The sequence below is a fragment of the Parambassis ranga genome, chromosome 24 (genome assembly GCF_900634625.1).
Source record: "Parambassis ranga chromosome 24, fParRan2.1, whole genome shotgun sequence".
Lineage (NCBI taxonomy): Eukaryota > Metazoa > Chordata > Actinopteri > Ambassidae > Parambassis > Parambassis ranga.
The window spans coordinates 9,079,362-9,100,315 of NC_041043.1; the positions used below are offsets into that span (position 1 = coordinate 9,079,362).

Consider the following 20,954-nt stretch of genomic DNA (forward strand, 5'->3'; position numbering starts at 1 on the left):
GCAATTACACATTCATCTGGGTTACAGGGTCATCCGTCCATATGCTTCGTCTTTTCTACTATTTTATGCAATGCCAGTTACTCACAGGCAACTGCTTTAAAATATCTTTCACATGGAGTGCCAAAAGCCACATATTCTTTCTCAAGTTTGGAACAAAGTTGCAACAAAAATCTCTAATCCCGACTCCTGGTGAAATTCCTTTGTAATATCTGTTGCCTTTAAAAAGATGAAACACAACTTTTTGTTCTCAGGTAGCTCCTCTCTGCAAAGACCCTGCCATGCAATACTTACGCAACACCGACCGAAACAGTGTTTAAAAGGCTTGATACCATTCAGGGGAATGTTATAAAACATAAGTCAGTCTGACACACTGACACATAATCATAAAAGAAGAAAAAACTTTTCCTAATAAAGAAGAATATTGAATTTGAGTTATGCACCAATTCAGCAAAAAATAAAATAAAAATCTTCTGTTCATTCACTGAATGAAGCATTTATTATTCTATAGATTTCTCAGTGGAATTCTGTGTAGAGGAAGTGAGCCTGTTGCTCCATATCACCCTCAAATCTTTGACAGCAAGTGGAGCTGTGACATGTGACCTAAGTGGCCTCTGGCACTGACCACACTTGATGTGACTGTTTCTTAACTGTTTGTGTGGTCTGTCTCTGAAGAAACCAGAGAGTTGTTAGTGACTTTCAGCCCCTGTGAAGGAGCTTCTCTTTGATGCATTTTTAAGAACCTATTGGGAAATTTGTTGAATAATCAACAGCAAATGCAGATTTAATGTGTGATTTCTCATCATATCATGTTTCTCTATATCCCTTTCACTGTTAATACCATCCAGCTATGTGAAAAATGGGAATATCCTTGAAATGAGCTTGATGGTATGTGAAGGGTAAACAAATCGATTTTTAAAAGTTGTCTGAATTGGGCTGCTGAGTTTGCCTCCTTGATGTCTCTTGTGTTCGCAAAAAAAACATTTGATGGAATCTGAGAGTGCAATTTGTATTTCAAGTGGTCCAAGACCATTTAAAGCTTTGTATATTACAGAAAAACTTTGAAATAAACTCTCAAAGATACTGGAAGCTAGTGCAGTTTGAAACTGGTCTCAGATGATCCCCTCTTTGTTCTTTTGGTTAGCAATCCAGCAGCAAAGTTCTGAGTCAGCTAAGGCCTGTCGATAGTAGTTTGGAAGGTCTGTAAATAAATCATTATAGTAGTCTAGTGGGTTTGAAATACAGGTGTATGTTGGCTTTTGTGAATCATTTCATAACAAAGAAAGTGTCAAAGTAAAGCTTAAGGATACATACAGTACTCATACAGTAAGTGTCACATGTGTATATGCATTCTTATTTATGACCTTTTTTAAACCTCCTCATGGCGAGCATTTCCAACTAATTACATCATCATCTATTTCACTATATATCAGCAGCCAGACAATTATTACAAAGGATTTTCTTTCTGACTCCTCAGATGATTTTTAGTTTGCAGAGGGAGCTGAAGGCTCAAACCATCTTCTGGTGTTAAAGTTTAAGTTGCAGTAGACAGTACATGGGACAGCACTGTCAAGTCAACCTGACACCTGTCAGATATTTAGAACTTGACGAAGGAGAAGTAGTGAAACTGCAGACAATAGCTCCTTCCCCGCTGGATGACAAAACAACTAAACAAAAAACTATGGCTTAAAGGTTTGATTGGCATTTACTTCTAGATCAAATGACTGCAGAAGTCATGAGTGTTTATCACCTGCAATGTCATGACACTATCTGACTCCACTCAAGCAGTGCTCACACATCGTTCCTTAAACAGTTGACATAAGTAAACAAATGGAACAACTGACCACCTAAACTGAGAAGTACAGACACCTCTTTGTTTTTTTCTGTCACATATTAGAGTCAGGACACAAACACTTATAAGCCTTACAGAAGAACAGTTAGTCAAAAAAGCAAATGCATTATAATGCCAGGATCCTGCATGTAGCAGTTGACATTTTCTCTTGCAAGACACTTTGTGCAATATAACTTCATTTGCAGTTACTAATTAACCCAGAGTTTATACCATTTTTGCAATAAAGCCCAGCTGCGCATAGTGTTCTGGTTTACTTATTTTTCACAGCAGTGCAGCTCAGCATGTGTATAATCAAATTTGTGAGCTTTACAAACACTACATCTAGGTTTTTCTCTGCTCCCCCCCATTCTCTCTGCCTCTATCCCTCCATTGCTGCCTCTGTGTGCCTGGTGGTAATTGAGTCATTTTCTCCTCATTCGAACACTGTCTCCGGCAGGCAGCTGTATCAAGGTGACCTCCTGCTATTGTTTGGGCCTCTATGTTTTTGTCTCGCTAGCTCACCAACATAATCACTGCCTTTCAAGCAATGTAATGGGTCAGCTGTGGCAGTGAGACATCATTTCTGACTCCGGATACCTTGCTTCACAGTTGGAAATGTCAGTGAAGAGGCAAGAAGGTACGACAATGAATGTAGTGATGTAATACTGCAGTCAAACATCCCTTTCTTATATGTCCTTCTCCCTCAGAGCCCTCACTCTGTCTGATTGTGGGCTGTTTTTTTTTCTCAGCATCTCCCTCTTCAAAACAGCCAAAAGGGAAATAGGGATGTTGGATGTGCCTCCTTTCCTCTCCTTGGAGCGTACTGTGGTAGCTCAGTGGAATAATCTCTTTCTATTTAAAACACTAATCCATCTGTCAATCCCCGTCTATTAATTGTATCATTAATGTTTTGGAGACAGGCTGGACAGGCAGGGTAATTACATTGATTTTACTGCTATTTAATTTTTATTTAGCTGCATTATGTTCAACATACATTCAGTCTCACATTTAAAATTAGTTGGATTCCTGAATTGCTGAATTACAATTACTGTGCTGGATTGTAGGCTTTTGCCACATTGACCTTTTAACAAACTGGGACACAGTTCAGACAGCAGGAGGAGGAGGAGGAGCTTGTAAGAAAGATTTTTAACCTTAAAACGTTTAAGTATCGATCATAGTTTGAATTGTCAGTACCACTTTGAATTTAAATAGGATTCAGATTGATCCAAATTGATCCAATTGATTGTTTTGTCGTTAGCCCAGTGTAGCTCCTTTTAGGTGCTTAAGGTGTTCACACTAACATTCTTTTGACCCAGTTTCAGCTCTGAGCAGAGACGGTAATTATCGTACACAACTGTAACAATCATGCTTCATTGTAGTACTGAAAAGAAAGGAATGATGAATATTGAGAATTAAAAAATGCTGAAAAGCATCCATTGGCACGAGTGTGCATAGAGACAAGGCAGAAGATGACACAGTTAGGCAGATCAATGTCGCAAATGCTTCTAGTTTAATTTTTTATTTAAGCAAACCAAGGTTTGCACTAAAAGGTAATCTAAAGGCCTCTACAGTGGATTTTACATTGTAACCATATGCTGCCACCGGAAAATAATGAGTCCCTGATCTGGTCAGAAATTAAACAATTTCAATGTTATTGGCTCTAAGCTGTTGGCTGCTTCAAATTACCTTTTTTTATAACAATCTAGCTTGGACTGCAGAGAGACCACACAGCCTCTGGCTGCAGTATGTAAGCATGGTTCTGACCTGGAAAGTCATTCGTAGCTCCTGGCTTTTTCAGGTTAAGAGTCATAGCAGTAGTTGAACTGTAGGGTGTTCAATAGCAGTGATGAGGATGCAAGGCCATCTTTATGGACACTCATGTCGGTCGGCAGATGTGACACCCCACTGTTGGTCAAACACTGTTGGGAGTGCTGCACTTATGTTATAGCCTTTATTGTGGCTGCATGTTGGAGATGAAATATCAGATGATGTTTAGGAAGGACTGAAGGGAAATGAAGTAGGGCCTGCTTTGATCATTTATATATTTTTTATATATATATTTATATATTTTATATATTAACTTTATATATATATATATATATATATATATAAAGTTAATAACCATGGCATAAACCATTATCAACAGAGCACGGAGAACACAAAACAACATATGTTTATTTTAAAAAACGTGTTAAAGAGGAATGGACTATGTGGCATTTACCAGTTGGCTTTCAGTGCTTTAAAAAGATTAAGATAATTCATCACTAGGAAAACACGTTTAGAGAGAGAAAGAGTTTAAAATCATCTGTGGTGATCATTCATTTAGCTTCAAAGAGTGATATGTGATCAGCAGGTGAGTACAAGTAAGCTGTCGCCTGCAAGAGTGTGAGGGATGCCTTGTAAGTGAAGCTGAGCCACGGGTGGCTGTCAGAGCTGCATTTACAGGCATTAAGGATGAGAGGCACTTGTCTTATTTCTCCACTCCCTCATTTCTTTTCCTACACTCTCTTTCACTCTCTCTCTCTTTTTCAGGCTTGTGACTGATTTGGCTCATTAAGATTGGGAGAAGGAGAATTAATTATTGTCATTAAATGAAGCATGCTGCTCCCCCTCTCTCTCAAGCACTCCAGCGGCAGGGTTAGTGAAGTGTGGACAGCAGTGAGGGAATGAGAAAGGAATGGAAAAAGCGAATGGGGCGGCGATGGAGACAGACGTGGCAGGGCTAAAGGAAGCAAAAGCCGGTTAAAGAAAGGAGAGAATAAGAAGAGAGGAAGAAGGCCTTAAAATGGAGTGACCAGAAAGCACACATGAGAGTCACACATTATAAGATGGAGGGCTGAGGCCACAGGGAGGAAGAGGAGAGGGAAAGGGGAAAGGGACAGACACAGAGAGGGGAGGAGCCTAAGCAGGATTTGTGGGTTTTTTTTGTTGTTTTTTTTTGGTGTGTGTTTTTTTGGCCTGGCTGCATGCTAATATGCTGGAGCGTATTGTTCAGGGAGCTGAAAAAAAATGTATAATCCAGGTCAGAGAGGGATGAAGAACAGGGTGGGGTGGGGTGGGGGTGGGGGTTGGGGGGGTGCAGGAGAAAGGCAGAGCACAAAAAGAGAAGAGGTCAGAGACTCAGGCATTAAGAGCCAAGATTTCACAAAGAAGAAAGCCAAATCATGAACACCATCACCCTCTTGATTAAAAAATATGGCGGCTGATGTTTCAACACTGGGGACAGCAGAGAGAGAATGAAAGATAAGAGGGGCTGTTTGGTTTTGTTCTGGGTCTTGCTAAGCTCGTCACCTGCAAAATTGCACACAGATTTTTATACAAGTAGCCTCCAGTGGCCAATGCTCTGTGTGTGTGTGTGTGTGTATGTTAGAGCTAATATTATTGAGTCTTGAGGAGGAAGCTTGAATGCACAAGGCCCGAGGGCAAAGCCACTCAAGAGCATCTCCTGCAATTCAAGTGACCTGCTTTCATGATGCTGGCTCTTTCCCATTACCCAGAGTGGCGTTTCATTTAACTTCCGTCATTCATCTTTCCCTTTCCAGATGGAATAGGGACTGTTGTGCTGCTGACACCTCGACCCCCACCCCCATTTTTTTTTTAAAGCTGTCACTGTGTTTTTTTCTTTGTTTTTTCCTCCCGCACTTCCTTTTTGTGTTTGCTTTGGGGGTCATTATCTGTGTATTTTTAGTCTCTCTTTCTCTCTCCATCTTTTTAAAATCAATGGCTTTTTTTGGCTTTTTTATATTCACACTAGCAGGTTATTCCCTAAAAAGAGCAGGAACATCATGCTTGGGGCACACATATGTAGTCAGATTCATTATGCCACAGACTGTGTGCCTAGGAGGGAATGATATTTGAGGTGAGGTTCTATTGAATGCTGCAGTTAACATGACTCAGCTTGCAAATATCCCTAAGCGATAGTCTTTGCTGCCCTTAAAAGTGTTTGCGGTTCAAGTCCAACTGATGTTGACAGCCATAGATTCACATGGAGTTTTATTCGGGGAAGGCACTTGTTGTGACTTGCTGTTTATTTTTTCCTGAGCCAAGCAGAGGTGAATTAATATATTGTTTGAATTTAAAGCAGGCTGGCAGTGATGAGAAAATACTCTTACTGGAGTCAGGCCTCAGAAATTTGTCAGTCCAATCAGATAAGGAATAGGAATCATTAGGCCTACTTGCAGTGATGATTTCCACCACATTAATATTGTCAGATATAACAGTCATGGGATTTTTAAATGCTCATATCTGAGCATTTAAAAATCAATTATAGTTAAGAAAGCCATTATCATTAACTCATGATCATTTTTGGGCATAAGACCAATTTTACCATCCTTACACTAAACCAAACATCTAAAAATTAGCATGTAGACATTGTGTCTGGTCTATATCAGATACAATAAAGTTACTCTGGCTGTTTTGTTTTGTGCAGTGGATTTGCATTAAATCTTCCAAATGTGCCCAGCTTCTCTGCTGCAGTTTTCCCTTTGTGTTCATTGCTTTGCACTTGCACTGGGAATACAAACAGTCTGTTTATACAGGCCTCCACACATCGAAATACCAATGCACTCAGATGTGGTTCCACTGTTTCTTAAGTAGAAATCTGAAAAAAAGGACAGGACTTCTGAGGGAGTGTAGCTTTTCCGGCAGCTGCTGGTTCTTCTGTTCACAGTAAGGAGGCACACGTGTATGAGCTTTAAATACTACACATACCTGTGACACTCCAAAATCACTATTGTGTAGAGGAAATGCGTACAGACCATTGGGAGGCGATAGATAATAAACCATTAAATGTTATTTTCAGGCAACAGCAAACCATATTAACTACGTTTTATTTTGTGTGTTCGTCTGAAACAGTGAGGCAGATGCCCTCTCATTCTCTCATTTGTAGTCCTCTCAGCCATTATTCTCTTCAGTCAATAACGCTGAACATTTAAGCTTTCAGGCAAAACTTCCTTCAAACTTCAAACATTGACTCAGCATTGAACAGTGAAAGTCAATATTTTTTTTCACCTTCAGACTCTCCTCTTCTTTTCCCATATCAGTCTTTCAGTCGCTCCTTCTCTTGAGGTATGTCAAAACGCTAGCAGTCTCTCTATGTGGTTTTTCCTTTTATCAATCTTAAAGGAGTACAGTTGTGCACGCAGGCATCACCACATGTGTCTCTTGAAGCAGGGTAAGAATGGAGATGTAGGAAATGAAAACATGAAAAATTAAGGAATGCTACAAAAGAAAAATAATGACAACACACCAAAGAAGAGCAGGAAAAAGAGATACCAACAAGCTAGAGAGAAGAGTTGCATTTTAACAGCCGCCGGGCTTTGTTTGCTGTGTGGATTTTCATATATGCCAAAGGTCTGCTCAAAGTCATGCTAATAGGTGGAGTGTATGCAAGGATGAAACTGTGAGAGAACAAACACTCATATCTTTACAGCGCCTTGTGCCAACATCTGCTACAGAGATGCAACTTGGATATGAATGCAAATTATTGCTGCTGTCCCCTCTCTGCAGTCTCCCTGTGCAGATACAGAACTGGACTAGAGTGTCTCAATATTCTGTTTCTTTTACGAGTCTGCGTTTTGTAAGTAACAGAAAAAGATTGGAATATATTATATTATTATATGTTGCCTACCAGAGAAAGGACACTCACACACGTTCCACCAGGCAATTACTGAAACATGTTTCATACTCACACACCTATGAGCAGAAGACCTCACCCACCATCCTTCACATACACATGAGCACATGAAATTACTGTTTCCCCACATACCCACGGACACACTGCGGGGTGGAACTTAATGGAGTGTGATGTGGTCTGACGTCTCGGCGTCGGGCCCCCCTCATCTGCATGCAGGCAGTATTCACCAGCAATCCACGGCCCATAATAATAATAATAAATCCAGACTGAGGAATTGGCACACCTAATCTGACAGGCCTTTATGGATAGTCTCATTCATGTAGGACTGGTGTCACACAGCATTATGATTCCCTAACCCTCTCGCATATACCCTGCACATCACTGACTTTTTATAAAAAACAAAGATTGATGATTTGAAGGAGCATCATTTAACTCTGAAATTGTATAAATCATTTTTGACACATCTGGACGGCATAGTGAGATTATGGGGGGGCATGAGGGGAAAGTCAATAGAACCCAAATGAAACACTGGGACTAAATAATACAGAGGATTTGATTTCATTAGATCAGAACCTTAGGCAGGTTGTTACTTTACCTCACACAATACACTGTGATTGTTAATACAGAAATAATTTGTGCTTTAAAAGAAAGTCTGTCTGGTCTGAATGTATTGAATTAATAAACATCCTAATTGCAACAGGAGCTTTGAAATCTTTTATTTTCAAGTTAATGAGCCCCTTGATACCAAATCTGTGCTAGAGTTAGATATGCCAATTTTTCTACAATTTACATAATAGGTATTTAACATGTTTGACTGTATTTATTTTTAACACGTGTCACAGGTTTCTTGATGCTCAATCAAAAATGTATACCTAATGAGGTTTATTAGTGCAGTGTCAGATATTGTGAAATAATGTTGTTCTCAGTTTGTGTTTTGCAGATCATTAAATTAAAAGTAGAATTCAGGTAACATCACATTTGTGTCTCAAAGGCTTAGAGCTCTCAGCTGTCATTTCTTCAACATATGAGACAAATAGAATGAGATTTGATGTTGCACCTGGGTGGTGTGTTAGATAATAGAGTGTGTGGGTAATGAGATATGAAACATCTCTCTATATGTACACCCTGTTGCTGTTAACACTTGATTTCCATTTTTGTTACTGGTCATTGACTCCAGTATATTCATGCTTGAGTTCTGTTAGAAAAGGGAAATGCACAGTGTAAAGAAAAAAAAGAGTTTTTGTGCATCATCTATCATCATTGTCACCATCAGTTTCATCATTATCATCTCCAATCCTCCATTTCTAAAGTCGTTGACCCCCGGGATGAGTGTGTGACCTTGGAGCGACAGGCTCAGTCGTCTCCTCTCTCTCCAGGTCTTGTTCCCTCTGCAAGAGATCCACTGCTTAATGAACTTCACCCAGATGCTAAGGGGAGGAACAGCATCCCAGTAGCCCACAGTCCCTGTCCAATCTTAACCTCACCTCCCAGTCCTCCCTTTTGGAGCTGTCTTCTAGCATTTCCCTCCCTCAGTCTCTGTCTCGAGTGGAAATGGTTGTCATTTTGATTATAAATGAGCTCCATTACCCAGTTCACTCCTTCATTTTGCACAACTTTCACATGAACTGTCCTCTCTTTTCTTGTCAAGGGTCTGGAGGACGAGGAGGAGGATGGAATATTTTTCTGCACGTATCCATATGTGCACTGTCATAGCACTCATACTGTAATGAAAACCATTTCCCTCTATGTTTGTATTCTGGGTGAGGTTAAAGAACAAAGTAATTTATCTTTTCACATCCATCCCTTCTCCACCAACAGCCACACATAGAGCGAGTTTTGCGTTTCCACTTGCCTCGGCTCGTCTCCCCCGCAGCAAAAATAGCTGAGCTCCTCTTAGCTCCTATGAAGAGGGAGGGCAGTAAAATGTTTGTTGTTGGAATTTTTCCCACACACTAAAGCACAAAATGGATTCATCTCCTTTTAGCACAGGGGAGCAAAAAAAAGCAAACAAACAGACACAGCAGAGTGGGCCAAAAAAATGGATGATGACAAATGTCTTCTCTGAAAGCTGCATAATTCTCTCTTTGCCTGGGAGTGTTGGAGCTATTATGTCACTCAAATAAAACATCTTTCAGCACCTTGACCCTGGCATAATGGACTCTAAATGCCTGTGGTAACATAAATAATGGAGAGATGGTAATAGTGTGGAGTATAGGAGAAGGTGTAAGTGCAATACCTCTGCATGTAGTACGTGCCTATTTCCCAGCTGACATACATGATTATAAGCTCAATTGTGACAGGCGAAATGTTCATGTTTTAAGGCAACATGTTTGCTTCAAGGTCCTGAGTCAACGGAGTGAGTCATAGTCATAGAACTATTTATGGTATTTCCAAATGAACTATTTAACATTATTTTTGTGGCACCTTTTCCTACTGCTTGTTTTGTTCTGAGTATTTTTTGAGGCCATGTGTTTATTTTTTACTGACCCTCATGACAATCTATCAAAAACTGGGCAAGATCCGTGCCCCTTTAAAATGAAAGTGACCGATCTCGCGCTGTGCTAATTAATATCCTCCTGCTCTCTTGCTGTTTTGGATATGCTGCAGAGTGTATCTGCTGAGAAGGGTTGCCAGGGACGTGAAGTGCTGGTTTATTACAAAAAGGAGTCCAAGCCTCTTTGCTGTTAATAAGGCCTGGTGCCTGTGTTTCGCCTCGTATCCTCCACCACCTCCACTCTCTCTGGTGTTTGTATTCTGGTGTGTGTCTCGGTTTATTTGTGACTTTCTGTTTGTGTGCATATATACAGTACGTATGAGTACACAGGCATGCCTGTGTTCCTCCCTTGTGTGCATATCTGTATGTGCAGGCACAGATGGACCTGGGATGCACCATCCATTCTATTCCAGAGTGTTAGCATGGTGCCTGCCCACCGCAGATGGTGTTAATCATCGGCCATTTTGAGTGTGACATAGCACTGAGAGTGTAGGTACATGGGAAATCACTGTAAAAAGTGAATATCAGACAGTGATAACATGGACCATAGCATAGCTTAAGAAGATGGTGAGAGAATAGATTCATCCCACCTGAGGCCACTTGATGGAGTTTCCATTTCACCCTGTTTGTCTTTCAAGGGCAGCTGGTGGGTTGGACAGTTGGATAGGATGGGATGAGGGGGTTTACATAATTGGCCAGTGAGCCAGGAATGGTTGCTTGTTGGCAGGCCTTCAAAGAGAAGATGAGACCTTCTCTCTGGGGGCACTGTGTCTGCCAGGCTTCACCTCTTAAGGCCACGCCTGCTGCCAGGAAAAGCCCGCATTTGTCCTGCCTAGTATGCGTATGACATAGCCGAGTACACATGGTTGTTTTCCTTAGTTCACACTTTATTTGTCATTGTACGTCTTGACTAGACGTGCTGTTTACAACTATAATACACTATAGTGACAGAATAGGACAAGGTCACTTTCTAAGCTGTGGAAGTTGCTCTGAAGATTGTAGTATTTCTTCATTGATTTTTCTTATGAAGTAGCTGGATTCTATGTGAAACAAGATGACTTTACAAGTTCGTCTTGCTGGGTTTCAAAGTAGGAACTTGAGACTTAGCTATATGTGTCCCAACATGCTTTTATATACCTAAATATAAATTATGTAGCTCAAAGAAACACACAAGACTTCTTTTGATCAAATTCTGATTCTGATGAATTTTTACATTCAGAAAAATCTGCTTAAATATTGAAGTCACACATTTTTATGAACAGTTAACATAAAACTATGTCCAAGAGTTTAAATCAATACAACTGGACATAAAACCCATGTTCAATTTCACTTTTACTTTGAAGGTTCTCATGGCTACAGTGGATCCTGAATAGTCCAGCTGGATCAGACAGAGTAAGACTTTGTCCATTGGGGTGAAAATGCTGGATGTTAGTCAGAGAGAGAGAACACTGCTGTTTGGACTTCTGGCAGTTGTCTCCTGGTGCTGACCGTGGTGCTGAAATTACACTGTTCTCAGCAGCAAACTGGAATGTTGGACATGAGAGATCACACTCAGGAGTCAAAAGGTTTATTTTTTAATGGGCTTGTGTTTACTTTGATTAGACAAATATACATGCCGCTGTAGGTTAAAGATTGACTCAGATTGTAGTACTACAACCCATTTTTGGCAGAGGCTTTATCAAAGTCACCCAGCAGAAAGGATTTGTCGGATATTTTGTTCTGTAAACATTTAGAGCGGGCCATGTTCCATGTAGAGCATGTTGAGTTGTTGATTTAAAGATGACCTATTTCACACAATTTTCTTTTATAGTTACTGCTTCAGGGAAAAGAATTTGTAACTTGGATTTACACGTAGGTTGTATTTACCCATGTTCTTTTTATTTAAATGTTAGTCACAAACACACATTTCATGGTTCAAATATCTGTCATGTACACCCCAGTGAAAATCATATAATCATAGAAATATTTATTTATCACTGTAGTGATACATGGCCAGCTTTGCCTAGAATTCCCTGCAGCTTTACTGCACAATCACCCTTTACAATTTGACTCGACACTCTCAATCGCCCTTTCTTGTAGAATCCCTGCATTTAATTTAAACTGTCTCTTCTGTCCAGTCCCCCTCAGCAGTAGTTTACTATGTGGAGTAAAGAGTGGGAGATAGACTGTGGGCCTTAAATTATCCCTGCTCTACATTGGCTCTGAAGCCTCTACAGCAATGTGGGTGGACTGATTTTATGAGTGCGATGATGGTTTTGACGTGCCGTAATCCTCTTTCACTGATCTCCCTTCGTCCATCTGCTCCATCTCCATCCCTCTTTTCTCTCCTCTCTCACCATTTCATCTTTCCATTCAGACACACACACATGTAGAAACACAAATATAAGCATGCAAATACACACATACGGCACATATGCACAACATTCATCAGATTAGGTTTAGACTGTTTTCTGCCGTCCTGTGGTGTCTCTGCAAAGTAATCGCAGGTCAGCAGAGTCGATTCCCATTTATCTGTCCCTCTCTTGACACATCTCCTGATGTCTCACCTTTCTCTTTTTTACTTGCAAAAACACAAAGAAAACAGGCTTGATAAGCACCTACTTTTATTTTGTACAGAGATTGTATCACTTTGCCTTTTTTGGGGAGGATAATCCTATCCAGTACTGAGCAACACAAGCACACTCTGAAGAAGACCCGTACAGCGGGAACATGTAATTTGTCTGACAAGTAGAACACTTAGTTTTCTGGTTATATTTCGGGTGGTGTGGCAGGGACTTTCTTTCTAAAAGACAGTCAAGCATATCCTCTTTCACCCTGTCTTAAAATGGACCCAGAGCTTCTCAGTGTAAATTGTGCTTTTAACAGATAGGAATATAAACTGAGAGCCATGTTTTCTATAATGCTGTGATTATGGCTTTAACTGAAAATAAATGTTAGAGATGTGATGCTCTTTGAAGTTTTAATTTTGCAGTCATTTTGGAGATTTATTTTTTTTCTTGTTCAAACATATGTACAGTCATAGTAATACATTTTTAATGCTTCACTTCTGTTTGCTCTGATTTCTTCTGTCCTGGATGGAAATTGGAAAAAAAACGAAAAGAAAAGAAAAGAAAAAGAAAAAAAAAAAGAAGAAAGAAAGAAGAAAAGATATATCAGTGTTGGCAGAAACTGCACTGACTTTTTAACACATCCAAGTTTGCAAATCGTTCCTCTCAATTTCACACACTACTTCCACTTGCTCACCTTTGATGGTTCCTTTGGCAATTTTTCCCCTATTGTCTCTCATCTCCTTCCTTCTCTTAATCTTTTTTTTTCTTTTCTCATTGCTTTTATCTTCCCTGTTTCTCTTCATCTTTCTCTCTCTCAGCCTTCCTTCTCATCATTCTCACTACCCCCCGCCCCCCCTCCTCCCTTCTTGCCATAGCAGTGGGTGTACTAAGCAGGGATTAGGCATGATTGAAGTGCTGACGTGAGAGTTCTTCCGCCGGGGCCTCTTATCCTCTGCAGTCCCCCAGAGAGACCTCTCATTGCTAGGCTTCAGTAGCAGGTTGGGTCTGGCCCCTCCAAGGACTCCCCATGGAAATAGCCTCTCTTCATGCCTCCATGCTTTATCCCCAATAGCCTTAGTGCCTTTTCCTGATAGATGTGCGGCTTGGCCCTGATAGAGCTCTCTGTCTGCCAGACTCAAGCCTTGCTTTTTTTTAAAAAACATTTTAAAGACAGAGGCTCATTTTGTTACCGTATAGTCCTCTCCTCTTTGTACCCACAGTCCTCCTCTCTTCCAAGTGACACCTTACATTTTGCATTATGTCTAATTGAGTTATGAGCCTCCCAACTACACGTCGCAGAGGAAAAAGGATTCAATAGATGTGTTTTCAGGGAGGTGCCCAGTTCACTACCAATGTCACATTTTATGATCAAGCTTGAAAGGTTGGGATGTTTTCTTTTCATGTGGCATATGCACAGAACACTCAGCAATAGTAACACAAGAGAATGCAAAACATGGAGCAAACAGATGTCAAGGAGTCTTGGAGGGGTGAGGGGGTTGGAGGGTGGATGTTGCGCCAGTCACTTCCCACAAACTAAATCTTCATTACATTCTCATTCTTCTTCCATCCAGTGCTACGCTGATGGTGATTAACACATAAAAGAGTGGAGTGCAAGATGTGTGATATGGCTTGCACTCAGCATATTGTGTGCTTTGCCCCCCCTCCACCACCCCCACCACCCCCACCTGACTTGGATTCTGCAAGAGCGTTACCCTTTGAAGTCAAGCTGCGGAGAAGAAAAGAGGAGAGCTGGAGAAAAAGGAGTCCTATATGCAGAATGCAGTGTTGCCCTCGGGGGCTTGCAGGAATATTCATGGCACCACTTGTTTCAAGTCTGTTGATTTAGCCAGTATTTGATTCTTCCTCTTTGCTTTTCCTTTCTTGGCAGTGTTTTTACACTGGCATGTGTTTGCTCAAGAAAATGCTGTGATTACCTCTTTAGCCCAGAATAAGACCCTCATCATCATTTCCACACTGTACAAGAATCTCTGCCAATTAGAACACAGTTTTTGACATTTTCAACTGCAGCTGTTTGAAATCTGGACATTCCTGTTTCCAGATAATCATCCTGTGAGAATGTGATGGCAGTTGGCAATGCTGTGCCCATTGATGGCAATGAGCAAGAGAATTGAGAATGTAATTAAATATTTTGTTAGTTTGTTATTTTGTGGTTCTTTGTTGTCGTCCCCTTTTTGGGTTTTGCCCAGTCAGCATCAAAATTTGAATAATGTCATCAACAAGGGGCTGCATATATGTAAATGTATCCCTTGCCCTGTAAAATATGTAAACATTAAATCCCCTCTCTAGATTACACATTCATGCTTCATATGCATGTGAAAGAGATGGGTGTATATGTTGACCCCACCCCAAACCTACTCTTGGCTACCATCTTGTCATCTGCTGTGGCTAAAGTGGCTAAATCTCTGCAAATGTTCATTCTTTTTTTTTCCAATGCTCTAATGTAGAATCTTGGTTGCGGCTGGTCAGACAGCATGAAGGAATCTTGAAAAAGATTTAAAGCCAAAGATTTGTCAGTCTGTACCCTGCTCCTTGCCTGTGCTCCATATAAAAGAAACTCTGAAGGAGAGGATCAGGTGGTTCACTTGAATCCATTTCATTCAGCAAGCACTCTGCTGTGAACAAAATGGTTGCTGGCAGGTCCCCTTCCTGCAGCCTGGATGGTTAGTTGGAGGGTTGAATGCATGTCCATCCTGGAGGACAGTTTTTCAATTAGTCTCATTGATAAGCAGTGGGGAGGAGAGCTGCAGGGATGCATCAGCTCAGTCTCTGATCTTAGAACTAGACTAACACGTCACTCCAGTGCTTCTTGATTCTCTAAAGACCCCATGGATGGGGAGATGGTTGGAGCTCTAAGCATTAATTTGAATGACATCATTTGATTGGGCCCAAAAGACACTCAATCTCTGACATATTGAATAATTTATTACATAAAAACATACAGAAATCCAGAGGGGGGGCTGATCATGAATCCAATATGGTGTGACTGCTGGATGAACCTCCTTGGCTCTATATGTGGGCGTCCGTTAAATGCCACATTATAGACTGGAACCGCACTAATCGCTGCTTTGTGTAGCTGTGTGGCCGACTTCTAAATGCCCTTTCCCTTCTCCTCCACACTCCCCTCGCTGTTGATTCTTGGGGCAGGAGGGAACGTATGGCACTTATTACAAGTTAATGGATCATAAATTGAAACTGAAAGTTCCATAAAAGAGCTCCATTCATATGCACATGTGCTCACAAACACACACTCAGACGTGCACACTACTCACACAGATTTTTTTTCCAAAGCCTCCGACCTCAGTATTCCTCCTCCGTTATGCCAAGCCGCTGCCTGGTTTGAGGTCATCTTTTATGAATTACTGGTCTAAATTTACGGTCTAATAAGTTTTTGAGCATTTATGTGCTGTTCTGCCCTGGATGTCCTCCACTGTGAAGTGCAAAAATAGTAGTCAACCTCTGGAGTTTTTACTCTGTAGTCTACTGCTATGTATCTCCCTGTTACTCACTCAGCTGGTGAGGTCATCCTGTTGTGGTCATGGGTTTTTGCATTAATGATGCATTTAGTCTTGTTTGTTCAAAGCACATAGTAGGAAGCCAACGTGCTTGTCTTTCAATTTTAAATAAATTGGGACTGTACTGCCTTCTGGAGTTGATTCCACTATAAAGTTGCCAAAAGTGGGAATTTTCTGATTCTAAGACTAATATCTTAGTGCAATTCAGGAAGATATTAAAGCTACAGTAGAGATAGCTAACCCACTTGTGTGACAGTAGCTTCCTCTGAGGAGCCCACAGCCTCCTGGTTCCTCAACCACATCAGATTAAATGTGTCACCATGAATAATTACAAATCAACCGTGTTCATCATGGCATTTCAGCAAATTTCCTTCTTCCCGTCTCACTGCTGTTCATTAATGTTTCAGATGTCGCACACAGTGGACAAAGTGTTTGACAAAAGAGCACACAGATATACAAATGTGCAATAAACATGCATCACTAAACTCAGTGTTCATCTAATGGCGATTTCATGAGCTCATTGGAATACTGAAGATGTCTCCTCTGAGATTTAGCCAGAGCACTTTATTTTTTTTTTATGTCTGCCTTCCTTCCTTTTCAGATTTTAATTTGACCCCCTCTTTGGCTGGTGTTCTCGGCTCCTCTACATAGACTCTTTCACATAATCCCACAGCTATATTTGATAAAAACCAGCACAACATCTTTATTGTTACCCACTGTCCACACCCAAATAATTGGCATATGTGTTTTTGTCGAATTCATGTTACTTCCACCACACGAAGTGTGTCATTTAGAAATCATAAGGGAGGCAGTTAGAAATAATACAGCATTGTGTTGTTGGAAACCGTTTAGTTTCATATGACACTAGTAGACTAAAGCAATCTCAGTACCACCACACGCACACCCTTGTACTCAGCCCACCTGGACTTCAGCCCCTCATCCATCTGGAGCAGCCCTCCAGTGTAGCGCAACAGTCACACTCCTCACCAGCTCTAACTGGTCAAACACATATGCACACACACACACAAACATACTCAGATGCAGATTCCAGAAATAGACATTGGGAGTGTTAGCCTGCAGGATGGAGCTGACCACTCTACCATACAGCCAGCTGTCCCACAGGAATTGGCATTTACTTAGATTGGTACACACACACACACACACACACACGCACGCACGACTGTTGCACGAGTTGTACCGCTGGCTAGGCTCCTGCTTGCTTTAAGAAGTATGAGATGAGCAAAAAGACTTGAATGTTACCTGGGGGCTGTTTCCCCTCATTGAGTAGAACTCTTTTCACTCTTTGGCTAGGAATTATAAACGACTGTATAATGATAGTGCAGCTGCATGTTTTCCACAATTTTGAAAGATAAAAAGAAAAAAAAAAGATGAAAAATAAAAACATTGTTTCAAATCTCTGTGTTGATACTGACTCCATATGTTGTGGCAGGCTTATTCATTTATGGCAAATAATTAGTAATTAAACAAGTCAATGATGGCATTTCTATGTGAGTTTATTTGAGGGTTAGCTCAAATAAAAGGGGTCATCAAAACACACGGTTATTGTTGTTAACACTAAAGAAGGAAGTCCCATAACTATAACAAAGTAATATTTTAATTTGAATGGTTCCCTTAACTTTTAATAAGGTACACATTTCAGCCAAAACCATTGTCTGTCATTAGCTTCAAGTAATTTTTGTGCATACACCTCACCTAAACAACCCTATCGCTTCATTAAATAGGTTTCTAGAAACTATGGACAAATTATGATAAGTACTTTGGTAAACACAATCTAAACCTAAATAAGTTTGATATATAAGTTTTAGGGTATAATTTAACCAGTGGAAATACAAATACTAATGCTTTTTATTTTGTGCATGCAGTGAAACACAAAGTTATGTAATGACTCATTCCTTTTTCAAATTTCTAGAACCAGCCTAAAGTTGTTGATGTAATGTCAGCACAATGGAAATAGGGCACTAAAGACCATGAGGTGTTCACATGCATGTTATCCAACTAGCAGTGAGCCTTCTGGCATTTGTTCCTCTTTCTCCTTGTATTTTGAAGGGTCCCATGGGACAGAGAGAGAGAGTGCAGAGTGAAATAGAGAGGGGTGGTGGTGGTTGTGGAGGGGAGGAAGAGACAAAGGGTATGCTTTTAGAGTACCAGTCCAAATAAAGCACCTTTTCTCTATTTGATAAAGCAAACGGGAGGTAGATGGAGAGTGAGTGTGACAGAGAGGAAGAGAAGGAAGAGAGTGAGAGACTCAAGGGTACGGCACTCAGAGAGAGGCAAGTTTGTGAGGCTGAACATCAGTCCTCTCGTTCAGACAGACTTGTCTTTACATCTTCAAAAAATAAAAAAAAGTCATACCACCCAGACTTAACTGTCTCCCCTGTCTGAGCCTGTGCCTGAGAGTATTTGCCTCTCGTCCTGTCTTTGTGATTCCTATTCTCGTTCCTATTCCCTCTCACTCCTCTGTGCGCACTCATCTTTTTCAGCATGGTGATTTATCCCTTCATCTCCAGAGTGTCATTGAAGAGAGCCGTTTGGCTCTCTAGACTAATAACGTTGCTGAGATGGAGAGAGGATAATGTTATTGACTTCCAAGCTACACAGCAGCTGGTAGTGTGTCTATCTGTGTGTGTGTGCAAGGTTTCATGTGGCATGTACAGTCATCCATGTCACTTTAAAGCATTTTGGGACTTTTCAAATTTGCATTGATCTGTATTTGCTTTTTGAACTTTGCAGGTTGGTGTAGTGTTCTAGGGCAATGGATACTTGTAGTGTTGTGTTTGTTGTCCCAGCACTACCCTACATACTCATACTTGTGGTTGCAGCTGCAGTACGAGGACAAGCCTAAACATTTCCATTCATCAGAAGGCCAAACAGTCAGTGGTGCAGCTCTAACAAGCTTGGATTAGCATAGTTATAGTAAGTGTGGGCCGACCTTGCTCCGCAAATAGTAAATACCACTTTTCCTCAATGACAGTAATTCTGTATTTACCTCTGCATGTCAGGATCGCTTGATTTGATTGCAGCCAAACAGGATTTGCAAAGGCAGTTGGCATTTGTTTTTCATAAAACACCCACACGTATTCCCTAATTTTGTAAGTGCACATGCATATTCTTGGCAAGAGTTCGCAACTTAACAAATCAAAGCTCCCCTGTAAGTATGGACATGTCAGGTGATCCCCTTGGGATCTCTGCTAGTTTTAGAAACCTTGGAATGAGGCTGTGGGATGGAAATGCTTCATTAGGTTCAAGCCAAGCCAAGCTGGGGACGCAAATATGAGGCTTAAACCCCGGAGCCCATTTTTTAATGAAATGAGTGTGGAGGAAAGATAAATGGAGAGAGGTGGCGGTATACAGAGTTAAAAGTAGGTACATAGTGGCCAAGCATGTCGGATCATGGTTGCCTACCACGTGATGAAACATGCGCCTCTGTGTGCTTGTTTGAATGATGTGATTAGTGCAGCTGTCACCAGCATATGCTGAGATTACAGTCTTATTGATGTTTAAGGGGGGTTTGTGTGTGTGTCTTCTTTTTATGTGCCTGATAAAGTATGTATGCCTTCTATGTTTGCACAGTGTTGCATTATTTACTTAGAATGTGTAAAGTATGCAATCAGGCCTGCAGTTAAAGGTTAAAAGGAGGAAGGTGAGAGTAATCCATCAATAGTCTTATCTCTTGAAGGAACACATGGTTGCAAACACTCGCACACACTTAACACATACACACTTGTGCACAGAGTGAGACTTACATATTGTTTTGGCTACAGGCTACAACTGGTTCTAGCTGGATTTAAAGCTACAGAAGTGTTTTTGCTTTGATTATGTTAAGCTCAGTGTGGAATGTGTTTCTCTGTGTCATCTACATCTTTATCTTTGACTCTCTTCTGCTATCCAAGAAACAATTATTGTACACAGACCGACATAACTTTGTATGTAGGACTTGCTTTCATCTTTTCCTATGCGATGTCTGACGGTGCATCGTAAACTGAAATACGAGAGTCTAAGTAGACCATAATATACTAAACTGCTTTTTACCTTCCTAAAACATCACCCAGTGGGATTGGGTGTTAAGATGAGGTCATAGTTCGAGCCTGAGGAGGGTGCTTGTCATTAACCGCCTTTGGCACCCTGCTCTTCCCTGCCATCTAGATTATATTGGCTTTGAGGGCTCTTTCACGGTGAGTCATGTTTATTTCATTGTCCCTTTTATGGCACTGCTGTTCCCCTTTTAACCCCTTGCCTCCCTGCATGCGGCTAAATGTTCTGGCAGTACACAGGAGAGTAAGTTATGGAGGTAATAAATATTAGATGGCCTCAGCTTCAAGTAGGAATGTGTGCTAATCTGTTTCAAGTGCTGGAAAGGGACCTTCCCTCCTTCCTACTCTTATTAGTTAATGATTTCTACTATAAATTTCATTGCATTACTTTAAACAAAGAAACAAAATATTTAAAAAAACGTTTAAATAAGAAATGAATATGTCTGATAGCTGAGTTAAACCTGGCTAAAGCACACAAATTTTAATTGTGTTCTAGTCTCGAGCAGCTAAATTTTAGCTGATTTTATTTTTTAGTACGTCGTTATGGATCTTAATAAAGGTTAAAACCCTTGATCACTGTGCTATTGAGTTTTTTGATTTTCAAAGATCTATCCAAGATCTAGTTCTCCAGTCTTTAAGCAGCCTTTAACTTGTAGTGTTAATAAATATGGGAGGTTCTGGGAATAGGAACTGCTGAAAAACCTTTACATCACCCTCACAATGGTAATTAAGAATGGGAATTTTAGGTTAACTCTCAGATTTCCCGCGCGGCATCACAAATTTAGAAAGTGTGTCAACATAAGCAGTAAACAAACCGAGGAATCCATGAAATTCATGGTCTAAAATGCACAATTAAAAGAGAA

The 20,954-nt window shown here is 40.6% G+C and overlaps 1 protein-coding gene across 8 annotated transcripts in view; it reads left to right on the top strand.

Annotated features, from left to right (window-relative positions):
- The window catches only part of nrxn3b (neurexin 3b), a 232,691-nt gene that overhangs the window by 20,259 nt on the left and 191,478 nt on the right, over positions 1-20,954 (top strand). Inside the window, exon 3 of one of the 8 annotated variants that reach the window (XM_028396935.1) lies at positions 10,086-10,106. The exons of 6 other annotated variants lie outside the window; for them this stretch is intronic. In XM_028396935.1, coding sequence (XP_028252736.1) covers positions 10,086-10,106 — 21 coding nt within the window. Of the gene's footprint in view, positions 1-4,867; positions 4,940-10,085; positions 10,107-20,954 lie in introns of all 8 variants that reach the window. One more of the 8 variants, XM_028396929.1, reaches the window with a different exon arrangement.